General features: G+C 46.7%; 1 protein-coding gene across 6 annotated transcripts in view; it reads right to left on the minus strand.

Moving 5' to 3' along the window:
• cpeb3 (cytoplasmic polyadenylation element binding protein 3) overlaps window positions 1–20,084 on the minus strand; it is a 37,920-nt gene extending 17,836 nt beyond the window's left edge. For 2 of the 6 annotated variants that reach the window (XM_071897058.2, XM_071897057.2), the window contains exons 1-4: window positions 18,506–18,575; window positions 17,317–18,230; window positions 10,502–10,586; window positions 2,621–2,677 (exon numbers count right to left, since the gene is read on the minus strand). In XM_071897058.2, the coding sequence (XP_071753159.1) occupies window positions 2,621–2,677; window positions 10,502–10,586; window positions 17,317–18,219 (1,045 nt within the window). In that variant the 5' untranslated portion in view covers window positions 18,220–18,230; window positions 18,506–18,575. Of the gene's footprint in view, window positions 1–2,620; window positions 2,678–10,432; window positions 10,587–17,316; window positions 18,400–18,505; window positions 18,576–20,062 lie in introns of those variants that run through there. The other 4 variants (XM_071897056.2, XM_071897054.2, XM_071897055.2 and 1 more) reach the window with 3 other exon arrangements.
• Between the last annotated feature and the right edge of the window lie 656 nt (window positions 20,085–20,740).

Genomic DNA, 20,740 nt, shown 5'->3' on the forward strand with positions numbered 1-20,740 from the left:
GGGGGGGGTGACGGGCGAGGTTTAGGCACGGAAATGGGCGAGATATCCAGCAGCATAATGCGACGGCTATAACCGGAGATCGTAATCTCAGCTTAATGAAGCCACGATGGCTCTCGTTCCGTGCTAATCTTCTGCGAATATTCATGAATGAGGCCATAAAGCGGCGCGCGCAGGGCCGAGCGAGGGCCGAGCGAGGGCCGGTTAGTCATTATCATGGCCTTGGTGAAATATTAAGAGCTGCGTTCAGGTCAGGCAAGAGAGTGGAAACTTCCCACAGGATAGGAGGGGAGGGGATGGAGGTGGCTGGCAGCCTCGGGGCTCTGCAAGGGGAGGATAACAAGCAGAGAGGGCGGGTGGGGGGGGGGGGGGGCAGAGCAGAGGAGGCTAAGGTGTCGGGGCTGAGGTGATCTCGATCTACTGTGGGGCAAAGGTACAGCACTCCCTGATAAGACCGTCATGACATCACTCAAATCTAATAAACCGGTCATGTGCTAGTACTCAAAATGATCTACCTCTTTCTAGGTTTTTCTATTTGTTTTAATTTTAATAATGAATGGTTAACTGTGAATTCCATTGGTCTCATAGGTGGGGGTAGGGTTGGGATTTTAGGCATTTCAGAAATTGAGTCTCGGACTAATAAGAAATAACGTAGCTTAAGTTTTGCATGAAACAACACCACATATTGTTTCAGGATTGTGTGCAAGTGTTTCTGTAATCTCTGTGTTTCCCCACAAAACAAGCTCAATTGGAGTCTTGCTGTGCCTCAAATGCAAACCAAAGAGGAGGCAAAATGTGGCTTAAGAGGCTGCAATTCCAACAAACAGCAGGAGGGGTAATACAGTACTAAACAGACCCTCTCGCTCCTCTCAACTCATCAGTCACAGAGCAGACTGTCTTCTCCTCAAAAACCAATATGGGCCTTTCCATTGTGAGAGCCCCATTGTGTGCCTCGCCTCCCCGGCTTCTCCTGGAGGAGATATTGTCTGTGAGCCTCTTCTCTCGGCTAGGTTTTCATTAAAGCGATCTGGCTCTCCAATCCGAACCGGGGCAGCCTGTCTCTCCGCAGCTTTGCCCTCTCGCCGTCTAGCCTCGGTGCAGACAAAGGCGCCTAGCAACCGGGGCAAGATGGAGGAACGGAGTGTTGGGAAAGTGTCAGGCGCCCCGGTGAGGGAGAAAACAGGCCGAGGGGGAGAGGAGGAAGGGGAAAAAAAAGGGGGGGGGGGGGGGGTGAGAAGAAGGCAATGGCACTAACTTCAAACTGTAAGAGAGAGTGAGTGAGAGAGAGTGTTTGAAAGGGAGCTGGGTGATTCCTCTGGGCATGATGAGTTTGTTGTCGGCTGCTCTGCTCAGCTTCAAAGCCCTGTCACACACAGCAAAGAGGAGGCCTCAAACACTTCTACTAAGAGGCCGTCTATTGAACTGCACCACCCATAAAATCGAGATTGTGGACCTACGGTTGCTGCCTTCCACCCTTTTATCTTTACTTAAAGTGCTACACCATCCCGAGAAAGTGGAGCCCTCGCAGCGTCTCACAGCTTGAAGCCTCAAAGCCAACGGGACTAAATGAAGGAGAAACACTAAGTAAAGCACTTTTAAGTTGAAACCAAAGCTTCACTGTCTACACACATCACAAGCCGCGGCGGAGAGGGCCAATTCTGACAGACGTGGGAGATCTGGGCAGATCTGTGCTTGCTTGAGCGTAATCCCACGACACAACAGTTTAACATCAATCCGAGACACATACTCCAGGGGGACGAATGGTGAAAAGAACAAAATGAGAAGAGAGCACTGCATACAGTCGTCAAGACGTGACAGCAGAAACTGATTCACCAGGAAAGGTTTTTTTTTTAGGTTGGACGTTCTCCCCCTTTGCCTCTTTTTTTCTCATCTTCCTTTTTCCTGAGCCCCGTTGGCCGACTAAACATGGCGAGTTGAGAAGCTCAGAGAGGAACCCAGAGCTTCACAGATCTGTGTGATCATCACAAGCCGCTCCAGACAGTCTCGATACTTCACTGAGGTTTTGATAAAACCGAGAAAAACAATTTCTTGCCCTCTGTCAGAACTAGAAAATGGAAAAGCCAAGAGAGCGTCAAACCTCTGAAATGACCCCACCCCAAAACAAATGAAGACTACTTGGAAAGGCAGGGCCTGGTGACCTGGTACCCTGTGACCTCCAGGCGGCATATGGGACAGCAGGCTGATTTCTCTCTCTGGGCTTGTCTCCTGTGGCTGTTTGTCATCTGCCGGCTGGTGGGACAGTGAGGGGAATCTAGTCTTACAGGTCGGGGTATTTTTAGAAGTGCTATTCACGGGTCAACTGTGTTTTCCCCCCGTGCTAAGAGGTCTGTCCTAGGTTTATGGTGTCAGGAGCCAATGCTTGGCAGGGAATCCGGGGCTTAGCAAAGGGTGGGCAGCTGTGCCCAGTGTGCACTGGCATGGGTCCCAGAGGTTAAGGTTTGTGTATAAGGCGTAGGTGTTTCATGGCATTCGCCCGTCAATACTTCCCATTCTTTGTTTTTCCCAAACACGAAAGGACAGAAGGCAGCAGTAACAACACATATATCTGTCGAACTAAAGCAATCAAATCGGATCATGGGTACTACAATAAAATGTGACTTACTGTTCAATGGCATTATGTGGTCTGCTCCAGGATGATGAAAGTTAAGGCCCATGCGTCCTGTAGAGGAAAAAAAAGAAAAAAATTTACAAAAGAGGGAAAACATGGAAACGACTGATATAAAACACCCTGTTGAGAGACAATTCATTTTAATGTTCCATTCTATTGTAGGCAATGGAAAAATGCCAGCCAACATGAAATGTGTGACATGAAATGAATAAACAATAAATTTACCCTGCGTGTTACAATGGCGGAAAAGACGACCACAGAAGATGGATGTGGAAAACAAGGTGGAAACAGGCATTCATTCGTTGTCACAGATCTCGTACGCGCACACACGTAAACAAAGGCAGCTATAATGCGAGGAATTCGACAGAGCGTGCATTCTGCTGTGGTGACACTGTGTGCGTGTTACGAGGGCCCGTCTGTCATTGTGCTTTCTTGGGGAGGAAGGGGGTGCTAAGTGGAAGTCAATTCCTGGTACCCCCTGTCTCTGTCATCCTATCCGTACGGGCAACAACAAGAAAAATACACTTAAGCCGGGGCAGAAATAGCCTACCTCGTTGAGGACAAAATATTGCCGTCTCACTGTCAACATTATTTACAGTGACAGCCGCAGGGGCACACCCTTTATCCCTAACCACTTAAAATTAGGGCCCTCTGTCAAAATACGCCTACAGCAGCTTTTTACCCAACAGACAGCAAGCAAACAGCCTACCTTGAGTCATCTGAGGAAGGTTAAGCAACCAGACATTTTCACTGAAATGCATTTCACATCGATAACCCAACAGACATTGGGCTAACTAACATTTGGGTTTAACCGGGCAGGACTTTTGTGAGCTAGCTCATCCACATCTGCAGTTAACACATTTCACAAGTGTCACTTCAGTGTCCACGTTGGGGGGTTGTAGGGGAAAGAGGTCGGGGGGGTTCAGCTGGGATAGATATCTTGTTTTACTGCTAGCGTAGGTATGCCTATATATAGCACGGGCTGTGAGAGACAGAACGGCTGCGTGTTGCAAGCTGGTATGGCGCAAACAAGATGTCATGTCAAAAGTTTCAAAATTTGGCCACAGGAGATAGATAGCGGGACATGGGATGGGGCCTCTTCCTGGCCTGCAAACAAGAGTGGAACTAGCAGTTAGACCTGGTTAGACCTGGAGGACAAGGGGACGGCCTCCCTACAGCTCAACAGATGTGGATTTCCCCACTCTTCTCAGCCAGTCATAATCCACGCAACAGTAGGGCTTAGGGGCCAAATGCAGTGTGACAAGCCCATACATACACACACACGCACGCTTAAACACGTGGACATGCGTGACAGTGTTCCACTGATTAACATGAGTAAATGAGCATTATGTTGAGAAAGAATAGACACACTCAGCAACAGGAACCGCCAGCGCTGTGTCCTGAGGCTGAGGATTTTCCAACTCTCTAGAAAGTTCTCAAAGCATTCACTACTTTCTCCATCTCACCACCCTTTCATTTAAGAGCCAAGCCAGGTTTTTACGTAGGCCGAGTTAAACGGCCCCAAGGGATAGTTACATCAGATCGTGTGTATTGGTAAATGTGTCTAGTACAGGGCAGCAGGGTGGACTGTTGTTAAAGACCCAGGTTCAAACCCCCATGTCGACAAGCATCCAACCAAGGAAGTGTCCTTGAGCAAGACACGGAATCCCTACCAGCTCCAGAGGTGTTGTTCTGTAGCTGACCCTGACCTCTGACCTCCCCTGTGAAGGGGACCAATAAAGTAGCCTATTACATTACACATTAGTACTAGTACTAGCACTACACTCAAAGCATTCAGCCAACGCTCAAAACCCTGGTTTTGCTGCTAGGAGGACCAAAGCCGCAACAAACACTCTCTTGTAAATAGCTGCGGTCCATGCTTGCCTTTCCCTCTAAATTAGCCCTTTTGGGTGATGGAGGGGGACAGTTGCCCTCCTGAAAGCCTCAAAATAGCTCTGGGCATGTGCCATCTGCTTCCCCCTAGAGTTGAGTGGCGTGGCCTGAGGGGCCTCGGGGTGCTGCTGCTGCTGCCACTGCTGTTCTGGTGACATTTCCGCACCGAGAGCCTGGGCTATTCTCAACCTCCCCGTGATGGCCGGGCAGCAGCCCGGCCCCTGGGCAGACACGCCATCCCGTTCCTTAGGCACGGAGCCAACAACACCTCCCCTTCACGCGCCTGACAATCTGCAGGCTGGACAATGACCTCGCCGTGACCGCTTCGGTGGAAATGGGATAAAGAGCAGGGGCTGGATTTGCTGGACATAGCCAGTGGCCACCAATTCAGGACCCAGGAGCCCCTGGGAGTGTTGCAAAGTTCTCAGCGTGGGGGGCATGAGGCTTCAGAGAAGTTGCAGTAAAGGAATCAGATAAGAGAGAGCAAGAAGCCAGGACAAAATGAGTTGTTTGTTAATATTATTTCTCATAAGTAATTTATGTCTTTTATCGACCTCGCAGAAACCAAGGAACTGCACCAACATTGACAGGTCTCTGGCACAGTTTACAGTGGCCTGTAATTGCCAGAAATATAAATGTGCAAAATAATACTGCTTTCTCATTTGCTTTTTTGGCATGAGAACGAAATGTATCATAGCACTGTCCTCCATTTTTGAGCAGTTGAAAATGCGAGGGTGGGGCTGGGGGTGTACGGGCCAGAAAGTGAGTTTTGAAAGCCAGAAATCCGGCCAGAAAATAAAGTAGAGTATGACATTGAATCCTGCTTTTGCTTTCTTGGTGTGAATTATGTGTAATGTGTGGTTTTAAGATGCACACACCATGGGGTCCTGCCTATATTATGGCGCAGGGGGGCACAGGGTTTGAGGGATCGGAGTAAAAGTAGGTTTGGAACCACAGTTCTACGTGGACCAACTTCACCACAAACTATTGAGGGCTACATTAGTGCTGCATTTAAGAGTCTTGGTCCGAAACGGTTAAACTTTCACTAGATTCCATGCGGCTGATGCCGCCGACTGCGTCCCACCTGGAGCTCTCCTCAACTGCCTTGGCCACGTTTCGCTCCCTCTGTTCCACATAACAGCACGTATTAAAGCCCCCCAATAACTGCTGCAGGAAAAAAAAAAAAAAAAGCCCCGGCAGCAGTTATGAGGGGAGAGCGGAGCGGGCGTGCCAACAGCGAGGTGTGGAAATGTTAGCCCTCCTGACAAAAAAACACCTCAGCAGCAGGGTGCCCCAAAGTCACACTCTTGCTGGTTACTGTCAAAGAAACCTTCAATTATCAAGACTACTCTAGCAGAAAGGGGAGGGAAAAAAACAATCAGTCCAAGACAGCGAAACCCAGTGAGGGGCATGTGTTTTGCACACACCCACCACATGACTGGAAGGATTGAGTGTGATGGATGGTTTTGTTAGAAAAGCTGGTCAGAGGACAGTCTGTGTGTTCCTGTCTGTCATCGTGGCTTACTTCTTTCCCTTCATAATAGGTCTAGCTGTACCCAAGAGCCCTGGACAAGATTATCACATCGGGTCCAAAGTTCATTTAGCTATCAAGCCTGAACATGTAAAACTATATAAAGCACGATATATAAAACACGACTGCATGGTTAGGGCAGATTTCTAGACGTAGAAGCCAAAAGTGTTGCGAGCTGACAGATCTTAAGAGAAATGACAATCCTTTACTGTGACCATCCGCTGTTATCTAATGTTTAATAAAGATGAACTATGATAGCAATTCATACCATCGTAGAGACTTTGCTTCCCAGATTAAGCCCGATGCACAACTTGGCAGCGATGGCTGTGCTTTGAATAGTATTTCATGGCTTATGAGATCTGGACAAACCATGATTTTCACAGACAAAACAAGCCTGGACTTGTTTTTTTGTCTGGACTGGATTAGCTCAGTCATGCTTTGCAGGAGTCACGAATTTTCCACCATAACAAACATACCACTCTAACACTGTAGTTTATTGGAAGCAGGGTGTGATCTAACCTTTAACACTGCCAACAAACACATCGCCTTATCTCTTCCCAGTCATTACTGGCTGTTTAAAGTGCAGGGGCATCCTTCTGCTGTTGATCATCATCTCAGGAGTTGTTAACTACATGCTTAACCTTAACTAAAGGTTAAGCGGTCAAGTCCAGCTCGTCAGCCGCACTCGGGCCCGACCAACTGTTTCAGAGGTTGGTCTTTCACCCCAGGTTAAGCTGCTCTGACCCCTGTCTGACCCGGGACGATGCCAAGAGTCCACAAAGACCTCAGTCCTCCTCTTCCAAACAAACATTCTCCAAGGATCGAGTTAAACAAAGCAGGGTCGTTACTTTCTAGCCAACGCCGGAACTCGTCACAACCTTTACCTAAGAAGTTGTTAATAAACCTGGCTCTCTCTGGTTTACCCTTAACTTAAACCTCACTGGAGACCTTTACACTGAAACCTTAGTGGAGTAGAGATGAAAAAGTAATGTTTGTGATCGATTCTTTATAAGGTTTCAGAAAAAGTAAGACCACCTCCCTGGCCCTCCTAGTATTGAAGCACCCTTGCCTAATCAGACTGCAACTCATCTGACCTGTGCTGTGCTTGCAATTCTTGTTTTCCTCCTGATAAAAAACCTGCGTGTCAACTCTTATCCATTGACCGATGCTCTTGTCAACAAGCGCACAAAAGGCAAACAGCACCGCTATTTGCTCTCCCTCAACTACCACTAAAATTTACAGCCTGCGCCTGCTATCTTGTACAATAACATTATGCTTCATACGCGCCGTTAACCTGCACATGACCGCCGATGCCCGATCACAACACACGCCGTGAAATGGATGAAAACCTGCTTGTTCAAAGCTAAACTCGTTGGCTTTTTCTGAACAAACGGCAGCTGCAGTAGCTTACATGGCGCTGCAGAGCTTAAATTCAAGGTGATTTAAAACATGAGTTAATCAATTTCAACCCTGTGAAAGCTGAAGTCTCGCACACAAAGAGACAATGCAATCGGTAACAGAGGGGCATGGGTAAGATCATGTGAGACAGACCAGCTGAGGGAGTGTGTGTGTGTGTGTGTGTGTTAGAGAGAGAGAAAGAGAGAGCGCTTGGGGGTGGGGTGGGATCCACACACAGTGCTCACATGAGGACTTAGACACACTTTGGAGTATCCTGATGGGTTAGTGACAACATCAAGAGCCGGTGTGCGGGGAGTGGCTGCATGCTGACGAAACAGTAGCGTGTCTGTTGGGCCGTCCACGCCAAAGACGAAGACGGCATTTGGCAAGGGGCGAGTGACAGCCTGGGAGAGTGTGTGTGTGTGAGGTGGGAGCGCTTTGCATGGAATGTCACAGTTGATTTACATGTCAGAAACAATTTGGATGTGTATACCCTCTGTGCGTGTGTGTGTGTGTGTGTGTGTGTCGCACCGCAGTTTCGACTCTGCTAGCTGCAGTGGTGGTGGCTGTTGTCATTCAAATGGCTGGTGTTTTTCCAGGCCAAGGGGAGGCTCTCTGGTGTGCGTGTGAGAGAGTGTGTGTGTGTGCAGGCGTGTGTGTTGGGTGTGAGGGTGTGCCACACGTGAGCTCAGCTGACCCAGTTCAGGAACTACATGCAGACCAATGTGTGTAATGAGCATTTAGTGAGTTGGAGAGGATTGCAAGAATTAATTGTCATTCTCACAGAGAAGTCTCCCCCACACACACACACACACACACACACACACACACACACACACGTCTACACACCCTTTCGAGCTGGACCGACTCCTCTCCAAACAAGCGCTCAGACAAAACAACAAGTTGAATCTAGAGAGCCTTGCCCTTCTCCCCGCTCCGACTAAGAGAGGGGGGGTGTCACCGCCTCTCACCCTCTGTAGAAGACCCCGCCAATTCTCATTCGCATCACACTACAAGTGCTTCACACACACACACACACACACACACACACACACACACACACACACACACACACACACACACACACACACACACACACAGGGACTCATAAAACACTCGAGGAAAAACAACTATTCCAGTCACAATGAGAAGTATGCGAGAAATGTCTGTGATGGAATGGTTGGTGGGTGGGACCCGTTCGGTTGGGAATGCACAAACTGGGCCTACTGGGTGAGTTAGTTTTGACTGGTGGTTCTCAACTGGTGCGTCGTGTCCTCAAAGTGGGCACGATGGTTGTGGACTAAGAACAACTAGAAAAGAAACATTGCGTTATCTAGTCTGTCTCCACTTGACAATCACTGGTCTAGGCCAGTGGTTCTTAAAGTTAGTCCCGAAGAAAAGAAGGAATAGTTTAAGTTCACTACGATTGAATTCGCTGGGAATTATCCCACTTAGAGAATGTATAAGAATGACTTCAAATGAGAGGCTTCACTATCAACAACCACAAAAATGTTCCCATATGGGGGTCCTGGGACAAAACCGTATCAAATGGGGGGGGGTTCTGTGTGGTAATGTGTGTCACCCCCTGCTCGGGGGAGAATGACATCAACAGCTCATGTTCTTGCTGTAGATCACTGGGCAGACCGAGGCCTGGGACGGGTGCCAGGGCCGAGGCGTGGGGCCGTTTCCAGACAGTGGGTAGGTAGGCCCACAAGGCCAGTCTAGGGTGGAGAGCAGGGTGGAGCCGCTCTGTGGTCGGCCCGGTAGCTCCCAGCAAGCCCCACACTGTTTACATGACGATGAGGGGGTAAACAAGGCGCGAGAGAGGCAGGAATGTAGGCCCGTGTTCACCAATCACCCTCCCTGCTCTCTCCCCTGTCTCCGTCTTGCTTTGATATACAATCAAAAGGGAAGGTTTGCAGGAGATTCCCGCCCCTTTCCAGTGAAGTTAGGCTGGGCCAGGATGACCGTCTCGCTGAAACAATGCTCTCTCAACACACGATTGGAAAAACAGACGCTGCGCATGAGAAAGCGACAGGCTGTGTTCATCACATCCCCACTCCACCAATCTTTCCATTGTTAAGACAGGGGGCGGGGGGGAGGCAAAAATAAACAACACCCAACCTGACAGGGTCCCATTTGACCAACTGGATCCAGAGTTTTTACAATAGGCACGTCACCTACGCCAGCAAAATATTGGCTGAAGAAGTCTGACGTACATTGCATGGGCTTAAAGCGGTGTGTGGAAAGATTCCCTAGCATTACAACAACATTGTTTTTCCTCATTTCATAAATTCTCTGTGATAAAACAAAGCGAGCTGTTACATTTGTATCTATCTGAGTCCGCTCTTCACTGCTTTTTTCTGTGTATCAGGATGGCTTAGAGATATTGGCTTGAGCTTCTGGGCTTTGGCTCAATCTTGGCACGTGCAACCACACAATCACGTACACACACAAACAGTAATCAAGCAGGGAGTATGACGCCATTTCCGATTTCCATGTGTGAAGATCAGGAGCTGGACTGCAAATCAAGACGTCAGGAGAATAATAACATGTTGTCTCTCTAACCAAACATCACAGTATAAACCACAAATGTACTGCTAAAAGAAATCACTCAGCATTCATGTTCACAACAATATATTCACCCAGGAAAAGAAGCACAGATCATATGACATTAACACTTGATTCAGTGATTCAGTTCGGCAGAAAGGGCAGAGGAGAGAAAGTGAAGTTTGCAAGTAAGACCACAGCAGTGCACATTGTTGCACAAATGATCAAACACACACACACACACACACAAATTAAAATTTTGCAGGTAAGGCCAAGTGTTAATTGATCTTAATTTAAAACTGTGAAAATGATAATCCATACTGGATTGGTAAAGAGGGCAAATAGAGCAACAGAACAAAAAAATGTATCAAGAGATGATGTGCCCATGAAGCCAAAACAACCCAAATAAGCGTGGACGTATGAATATTCCTAACCTGCAAAATGATTCCTCCATATAATATCAGCGATAGTCATTGGTGGGCCACCGGCAGGGTGTGGTTTACCTTTGTCATGGTCAGTCCTTATCATATCCATTAAGGAATTCTCCAAAGAGTGCAAGCTAAATGCATCAAAGGGCCGATTCCGGTCCTGCAACACAGAAAAAACAAAACAGTGGTTGAAGGTTAGAGTCATCTTAGTGGGTGACATGCAAAACAAATACCAGGAAGGGCATACTTTTCTGCGATTATGGGTGCGACGGTTATGCAGTTAGGTATGAGGCACCGCCAGGTACCATCAGCATCACCAAAGTACCCGTAACCACAGTGAAGAACACATTCACAGGTATTATAGCTTATATACAATGGTTACAAACGCATGTGTACTGCCTGAAAAATTCCCTTCAGAGTGGTGTTCATACATAACAATAAAAAAACAGACCATGAGGATTTAATTTGCCCCTGTCCAAAGCTTTGCAATGAACACAGAGGGGATGAGGAGCACTAACCCTCACATTTGAACAACCAACGACAAACACACACACACTCAAAATGAGGCTGGGGTTCTCACAGTGACTTGCCTGTCTGCTGTATCACCAAAAGAATGGGGAGCAATTGACAAACCCCTCGGGCCTAAGGAGACTATCACCATTACCATTTGCAACGATGGGAAACTGGCAAACGTGAATTTGCACATTTCGTCTCGCTGTTGAAATTCTGGTTGGTTACCTTGCTCAAGGGCAGATCAGTGTGGGGGCAGAGCTTGCATGTACCAACGGCACCCTGCTTTTGTTAAAACAGCAAGACAGGCTGGGACACATTTTCAGCCAATCTAGGCTAATATAAATTAGGGATTTGAGAGCAGACATTATAGTCAAAAAGAGGCTAAAATAGGTAGGTTTCAGCCCTGGGGACTACAATCATTTCAGTTGGTTTTAAAAGGCGGATATGCATCTAGGCCAAGGGTTCCTAAACCTTTTCATGTCAGATAGATACACAGGCCCCAAGGACAAGATTCTGTCAAGATTGCATTACTGTCTATACTGTAGGTGGAGAGATAACAGGGGGGCGAATTAAATCTATGATCAAAACAGTCATCCTTATACCTTCACTCATTGGCCTAACTTCTAATAAATCAAATCCAAGTATTCCTCATTTTGCTGGGGACCCCCTGAAGATCCCGGGCCCCCAGTTTGGAAACCACTGATCTAGGATCTTTCATACAACATACTGGATAGAGTGCCTGTCCAAAAAAGGGTCTTTCAAGAGCAGATCCACACCTTTCAATTCAGCCATGCATGACACAAGTGTAGTATCCTGGAAACCATGGTATTACATATAAAGGATATTATAAAAGCTCTTTCATGCTATCTAGGCCTCTCTTTGTCTGCGTCACCGTACTGTGGGTGACAATCTGCTGGCTGAGAGAAACTCAGTTCTACCAGATACAGCTGGTTTTGGAATGAGAGATAAAGTTCGGTGCTGGGGCTGCGATGGGGCACTAAGGGATTCCATATGGGTCGCATTTGGACCTGGTGATTTACAGAACCTCTCCAAACCAATTTCCTGGTCCTGTGAGGCAGACTGGCCCGTTTGGATCCGGCTCCAGATAGGCAATACGACATTAAAAAGGTTTGAGGGTTAAACCGCTCGCTGCTGATGAAATGTCGAGAAGAAATTATGAGAATGACATGTGTGCCAAAGGTAAAGATGACTACTGAGAGCGAGTCTAGCCGGAGAGCCGGAGCTGGGGGGGCTAGAGCCTTGGCAGCTGTGTCCTGTGTCCGCTGCCCGAGCCGGGGCCACATTGTTTGCACACCAGGGCTATTGTTGCCCATTCGGCTGAGCATTCAAAAGCGTTATTCCCCCCACTCTGGACCCGGCAGCGCCACGCAGATAAAAATCTGCCCACTTGGTACAAACGGTAAACACTTAAAACGCTGAGCTTTTCGTTTCCTCCCCCCTCCCCCTCGACACATGCGGATGAACGCAGCGAGGGCTTGGAGGGGTGGGGTGGGGTGGGGTGGGGGAGTCAGATAGCTCATCGTAGTGAAATGACCTGAGGAGAGCCACATCATATACGCTGCTCATCCAGCAGCCCCCCACTTGTAACAGGTTTTAGTGCTGCATTAATACACCACATATGCAAGAGAAGCTGACATCTGCCTATCTCGACTGCTGCCTGCGCTTCAGCTCACCTCTCCTCGTGACCCATAAACAAGATATGAGATATGAGCATTTATGAGGAAGATTCATGATTGGAAACAGACCGAACATTCAAGATATGGCTGAATACCTCTTCTTATTGAATCTATAAGGTGACCACATGTCCGCTCAATAGGGTTAAGTGTTACCAGCTTGAGAGGCAGACAGTGAATATCATCCATTCTGATTTTTTTTGAGTTGGAAGTGTAAGCAGCAGTGAATTCTAAAAACACATTGGACATTAGGCTTATTAAAATGCATACATGGTTAAATCTGTATTGTCTAGAGCAACTCGTGAAAAATAAAGCAAGAAAAAGACATAGGAAAGCAAGCTAAACGACATGTTCCCAGCACAGGAAAAGGATGCAAATGACACCGGTTACACCTTCAAACTTGACGAAGCTCCTTGCCGTTTTGCATGACCATCAGCCAACATTTGACTGCGGGACTCGCCTGTCAGCCTGCCAACCTGCCAACTAACTCCCAACCCCCCCCCGTGATCTGATATGAAGTGATAAGGATCGCAGAGGAGCGCACAATCATTTGCCACCGCCGTCATTTCAAATGAGGGTGTCTCCTGAGATCCTCATGTGACTTTGTTTTTGAAGCCTCACACCGACATGCTAAGTTGAATTCCGCGCATTCCTGGGCCTTTAAGCGGCGGCCGACAGCAGGCGAGTATGAGCACATGTCGGAGCACATGGGACTCAAAAGTCTCACCCTGCGTTTCTTCTGAAGAATCTTGGGTGAGATCTACAGAATGACAGCAGATACACCTGGCACCAGCTGCTCCGCTTGCTGCTCGGCTCAGCTCTTTCGCCCGGGTTTCACTTCGGTAGACAGGCCGTTTTATGCAGCGTGACATGTGGGCCCCCTGATCTTGTGTCCTGGTGATAAGTTTTCTGCAATTACGGGTGTGAGCATTAGGCAGCTAGGTGTGAGCTGCAGCCGGGTAATATCACCCAAGTACCCATAACACCAGTAAAGAATGCCCCTGGCTGTTATTCAATGGTGAACAACGCATGTGTACTGCCTGAAACTTAGGTGAGCACTACAGAATGACTGTAAGTTCTAGGGTTTGGCCAACATGGGCCCAATGTTTTCTATATTGAAGCTGCCGATTGCTGATATTTCGCACCGATATTCAATGTATGTAGTGACCAGCTTTAGAATTGTATTCTTGCCAGGGTGGAAAAGCCTCTGAAACAGCCTTTAGACCATGATTTGACACTAAAACTCTCCATTGAAACCCATACTAATGACATTCTTTCAGGGTTAGCAGCTCTTTAAGGCAGAGTGACACACCGCACCTATTCAATGGCAGGGGAAACTGTGGGATACACTGCTGCCTTCAAATGAGGACAAAAAAAAATATTGAAATTAAATGAAAAAATAAAACGTGCCAAGAAAATGATATTTCATTGCAGGTTTTACAGACGTTTTTTATATTGCTGTGGTCAGGCAGGAACCTTCATCATATCAGTATTGGACGTCATGACAGGCCGATACACAATATTTAATAAAAGCCCAATATCGGCCCAATATACCAGAAAACCGATATATCAGTCTAAGCCTAACAGGTACACCTGGCACCAGCTGTCCACATTACAGTACAGGACTGCTGTGTTGAGCTGTCAGCTGAGCTATTTGCCTGGGCTTCACTTCAGTAAACAGGCCACTCTATACAGCGGGACATGCGGCCCCCTGACCTTGTCTCCCGGTGATAACTCGCTCTGTGAGCCGGCCAAGTCGAGAGAGAAGAGATAGAGGCTCGGCAGAGGAAACCGAGTAGTAACGCCGAGGAAAGACAGATTGACACACACAATCATTATCTCCTCAAAAGGCTATATACGTTTCAAGCTGGCTGGAATTTCACCCTGCGCCGGGCCGCGTTTCGCCGGCACATGTTGTCCTCTCTGCCGCGGCAGGTTAACATTTTGGCTCCCGCTCCGTTCTCCCGGGCCCTTCTTTTGAACGGGGGAACAAATACTCCTTTTTAAGTACGCCGGTGACTTAAGAGGGAGCATTCAGGGAACCTATTTCTTGATGTTGGCTTGTTTTTCAGCCACATGGTTCATGACTAAACATGGGGAATACAGATGACTAGCCACGTGAAAAAGCCATACAGTATTGGGACTGTTCATGTTAGCCTTCTCGGGAATCATAAGTCACAATTAAGGCAAGATGTGCCCGATCAAATCAATTTAAACCAATATGAAACAGACTTCATATACTACCTCCATGTTGTCCACTACAGTGCCGGTGAATACAGATGAGTCTGGTGGAATCTGAGCTGTATGGACCACAAGGCAGGTTGAAATATACTGTGTGGTGTTGAAATCTGATCATGAACCCACCTCACCTCTTCCCTCTTACACGTCAATGTGGGGCGCTTGGCGATGTTATAATGCTTGATAAAGACGAGATAATGTATAGCCAGGAACAGAAAGGGGGGAATGGGAAGGGAAGACTCCAAATAAGGAGACTCCCCATTAACGTCAATGTTAAAATTCACGTTTTCTCTCTTTTCCTACTTCCTACCATGACTATACCATATAAACAATAAATAGGACATCTTTGCCCTGTTTCTTGTTATTTTTCAGACATAAATGCATGACCATTAAAATGCTAACTGGCTAACTATAGCTAACGAATGCTGGTCACATGTTGTGATATGATACAGTATTTTTCCAGGCTGTTTTTGGAGAGTTTCTTGTATTTGTAGTTAAGAAAGGCACACAGCAACTCTTTGGCATTTTCAAACTTGGACTAATAGAATGCTAAGTGCTAACATTAGCTTGTTGGATATAATTGTGTCTTTTTAACATTAAAACAATGCAACATAATTCCTAGCTTATTAGCACTTTATGACCCTGAATCAAGTCTGTTTTTTATGGTCATGCAGATGTCTGACAAACGAAACAGAAAAGTATACCAATGACAACTTGTACTGTGTTATATATTTCGTTGAAATTCAAAATAAGTGATAACACACCGAGTTAGAGCTGATAAAAGTGGGGCTTCTTAGCATTACTAGCAATGGTGAGAATCCTTTGCCTTCCCCTCGCTTCCGGGTTTCTGTCTGTGGAGATCAGGTTGAAACCCCGCCCACTATTGCACCACAAGCCAACCAAAAGCGAGTTCTGATGCTGCCTTCAGGTGCTGTCAGAAATCTCGAAATTATGAGGTGAGCACACATGAACCACCAACAAAAAAGGTAAATAACGACTGGGAATTTTGGAAAAGAAGCAATTTTGTACGAAATGCAACGTTCAGCGGGCAGAGAGGTTAACTCAAGGTTAAAGTGACGTTTCTTATCATTATATATTACTGTTACGCATTCTGTGTAAATGACTGTATTGTTGTATCTTTCCATTTTCACTCTAACTTTTAGTTGACATGCATTTTAGGTATTCATATAGGCTAGGTAACACAAACTTTCACTTCATACATTAATTTAAAAAAATCAATAACATGCCTAGTGCAAATTTTCTCCTTTATTCTTCAGCATATTCTGTAGCATAAAGTACCGTCACTTAATTTCTAAAATAAAACATCAGCCACCAAAAAACGTATTTTGCAATTATTTCTGATCAAAAAGGTGTTAGTACACCACTCCTTTGACATCTGAATTGGTCTTATTTATGAATGCTCACCTTGGATTATGGCAGAGGATTACAACATCGAATCCCACGTCTTGGTAAATGCAGAAAACACTAAATGATCGGACGCAGGCGTATTCACGATTGCTCGGAAATGGGAGTTTACGAGGAGCACTTGAAGGCAGCATATGTCCTTTAAACCCCCCCGAGAGTGAGCTGGCAATACGAGAAGGAAATTTAACCATTTAGGGCAATAAACCGTGCAAAACGGCTGCCCATTTCCACAGAAGACTGCTTGAATAATACGTTATTCTCTTAAAATAACTATGATCGATGCATAATAACTTTTAAAACAATTATACCTCCATGACCCATCGTCTGATTCAATTTATTGTACATTACACAGGATAGGTAGCATACACTCAACAGAAAATGTTGACAGCTATCGGGATAACCTGATCACCATGGTCATTTTGTCTTTCCACTGAAGCAACATAATTTACTGCTGTGGTGTAGTTATAATAACATCTCAAGTAGAGGCCCTTTATGCTCGCAGGACACATCCAGACCCAATTGAAAATGGCTCTGAAGGTCGTGTCCTACTCTATAAACACACTGTGGAAAACATCGTAGACAACTACTGAAGATTTATTGACATTATGTATGACTTATGCGAAAGAACGGTTTCTCTATTCCAAATTCACCCATTAGCCTATATGGACTTGACGTTATAAATGTCGCCTATATCACCCTAACGAAAAATCACTGTAATATTCCTGTAGGGACTTATAATGTATATGTATAAGTTTACGGTGACCTTATCATACTTTATGGCATTTTATCTCCTATAGTATCACTATAATGTTCTTATAATGACTCAGTTTTCCTGAGATATTTGTATAATATCCTTCTGAAATGTATTATAGAATTACTATAATTCTTTTTCGAGAGGGGAAAACAGGCACATCGACAATCATTTCAAAATGGGTAGAAATTTTTCGGCACTGAGGCGATAAGGTAGGCCCAGGCCTGTAGCCTGTATGCGGCTTTTACTGAGAAAGTATGCAGGTTTACCTGGAAAGGCAGTATGTTGTTGCTGTTGTCCGTCCTGAAGGCGCTGTCCTCCATCCAGGGCTTGGGGGCGAGGGGACCAGCTCTTGGGAATTTGGGGGGTGCTATAACGTTGCTGGTATAGGGCTTTTTCATGGGGGAGATGGGGTTCAGGGGAGACGGCACCCCGACGCCGACTCCGACCCCGACCCCGACGCCCACGGCTCTCCGCGGGTCCCTGCCTGCCTGCAGCCCGCTCCAGGGGTTGGAGGCTGTGCTCCAGGCGGCGTTTTGGTGGTTATTCCAAGCGGACGACGAGCCCGAAGAAGAAGACGACCCCTTGCCGTTATTCATGATGGTCTGATAAGCGTTTCTCTGGGGGAAGGGGCCTTGGCTGGGGCTCACGGGGGATCTCCTCTGCTGGGGCTGCTGCTGCGGCTGCGGCTGCTGCGGCTGCTGGGCTTGCTGTTGATGCTGCTGGGACTGGGGAGCCAGGCCGATCTGCGGGGAGAAATTGCCCCCGAACACGGGGTTGACGTGGTGGGGGAAGTTCTGGAAAAGCATCGTCCCGTTCACCGAGGGTATTCCCTGGAAAAAGCTGTCGTCCACGGCGTTCGTGGTGCCCGTGGACCAAGTGCTCCCAAACGAGGAGGAAGGGGAGGAAAGGGGGCCGCCGGTCTCCTGCGGCTGGTGGTGGAAGCTCAACCCGGGCAGGATCGGCGACTCCATCGGCACTTTGTCTTTGCTGCTGCTGCTCAGCGCTGAAGCCGCTTGGTTGGTCCCGGTCGACGGACTCTCCGACTCCGATGAAGAAGAAGGGGGCTCCGATGACGGGGTCGGGGTGGAGGGAGGAGGGTCTACTTGCGTCGGATCTTGCTGATGGTGAGGCTGGGCTTTGTTTTTGTCCATCAGTAAATCATCCTGCATGGTTTGCTGAGCTGCAACGGGGGGAAACAGAGACGAGGAGTTATTATAATTACTGTCATTTAGGATATCATGGACCAAGCTCGCCGGGCTGCTATAGTATTTGATGAACGGGGACAACTTCGACAAGGATATGATGTTGGAGGGACCAGGCAATTGCAAGGCGAATGCGTGATCACCCATTTAGCCGAAAATAAGACGGGGAAAAAAAACACAATTCCTAGACTAGCAGAGTGATTCATAAATCCCCCACAAATTATACTCGGAGCATACGGCTGCAGATATTCACCAGATTTTCGCCACGTCTCGTTTTTCCTTCCACGCAGGAACTCCGGAGCTGCAATGTGAAACTGATTCTGTGTCTGTTTTTTTGCCCAAGGACCTCCCCTATATTAATTTACATACGTCAATAAATACAGCTGTCCTTCAGCAAGGTTAAAAGACACTTCTACCTTGACCCGTGTACCTCGGCAGACACGACCACTGAGCTCTTTTACACCAAACTGACTTCCAGCAAAAGGCGCACTTCGCCTGTTTCTTTTTTTTTTTTTTTTTACGCAGTAGAATGTGACGCACTTGAGCTACTTTATTATAGCGCAGATCTCGACTTGTGTACCGGCTACCCCTTACGAAAAAGAACTATAGTAATCCTGTGATATTTTTTTTTAGCAGGGTAACTGGACACGATGTTCTATAAGAATATCACAGTGACACCGGAGATTAAAAATGACAATTTAGTTGGATATGGTCTGTATAAACTCACTACTGAGTACCACGGACACAATAAGTCCCTGTAGGAATATTATAGTGATTTTTCGTTAGGGACTTTATTATAGCGCAAAAGGGGTCCGAGGTCCGCATATAGCCTAATAAAAGCCGTAGGCCTAGATCTTACATGTTAAGGTGAATATTCGGAGAAATTCTACAGCCAAGGCTAGAATATAACTGACAGCTCCACCCTGCGTGGTCATCTACTCAACCTAACAGACTAGTTTCTGTAGGCTATCTTTCATACAAAATTCCCCTTTACTGTGCATTTCAGAGACGCAAAGCCTTGCGGAAGATCACTCAATATCCTCAATTGTTTTCGTGACATTTTAAATTTTCCATTGACCTGGATGAAACAGCCCTATAGCTGCCGCATTTTCAATTTTCAATAATTAAATAGCCTAGAATATTCTAAAATCTAACTAGACCACAGTATGGTTATTTCAAAGCTACAGTATTCTGTCGGCTGGCGCACATGCAGGGCATAAGCATAGGCTATAAGCACAGTGGAAAACCATTCCTGGATAAAAACATGCTGAATTAAAACCAATAACAACACTGAGGCGTTTGGCTCCTCTTGGTTGTCAGCCTGTTGTCGGAACCTGGCTGCAGGAGAGATAACATGCAGCCTAGACCGAGGCCTTTAAATATGGAAGCAATAGCCTGCAGACTTTCAAAATAACACTCCCGATGACATGCCAAATGATAGCTGCAACTGTAGTGTGATGGCAATGACACAAGTTGGACTTCCACGGCAGTCGCAATAGCCTGCATTGCACACACCCCACCAGTTAATCCTTGTTTTCTCCTCCAAGCGCTGCGCTTCCAAGGTCATCAAAGCAGCCTAATCAATACAGTGGGCACCTCGTCGGCCCTTCACCAAACACACTGCCAAAACCCGACCATTCGCATGCCAGTTCTCCGCGCTTATCGACACATCCGATACATTTCAAAAAGCTGTCTTGCCTTGAAATCCCCCTTTAATCCATATGTGCCCCCTTCCACACAAACGAGAAAATAGCATGCACACACACACACAGCGTGGTCGCTTTTCTGCCTAACGTGAAATTTGAATTACCTTTATCGTTCACCTTTTTGGGACTCTGTAAATAAAGCTATTTCTGTTTGCCTCGTCTGCTTTAGATATGACAAACGAGCTACCCTTGTGCCGAGATAGTCAGCAGTTGCCTCAACAGCTGATTGACTGCGGCGCATGGATGATGCCGCGGAGGCTGTAGGGAGTTGTAGTTTCTCACTGTATAGGCCACTAAGTAACTGTATTCTGTGCTGCTGCAGCAAAGCATCAGTCTGAAACTCGGCCTATAATTGAGGCTACATGGCAAGACAAATCCCTAAAAAACACACTCATCACTGATGAATGCAGTGAGATCTCTCTCTCTCTCTCTCTCTCTCTCTCTCTCTCTCTCTCTCTCTCTCTCTCTCTCTCTCACACACACACACACACACACACACCTTCATTTATGATAAGAGAGAGTTGAAATGTCACCAAATATTCAATTAGGCTAATAGGAATTCAGCAAGTGTCCAACACTGACCTCGATGGGGGGGGGGGGGGGGGGGGGAAGAGAAAGAGAAAGAGAGAGAGAGAGAGAGAGAGAGAGAGAGAAAGTGAGAGTTGACATTTAATATGAACTGCATGATTTGCAGCAACTCTACATGAAGTGCAGATAATATTATGTTTTATAATAATTATAATTGTATATAATGTATAATTTTGCACTCGAAATCTTTTTAA

This window comes from Centroberyx gerrardi, chromosome 15 (genome assembly GCF_048128805.1).
Source record: "Centroberyx gerrardi isolate f3 chromosome 15, fCenGer3.hap1.cur.20231027, whole genome shotgun sequence".
Lineage (NCBI taxonomy): Eukaryota > Metazoa > Chordata > Actinopteri > Beryciformes > Berycidae > Centroberyx > Centroberyx gerrardi.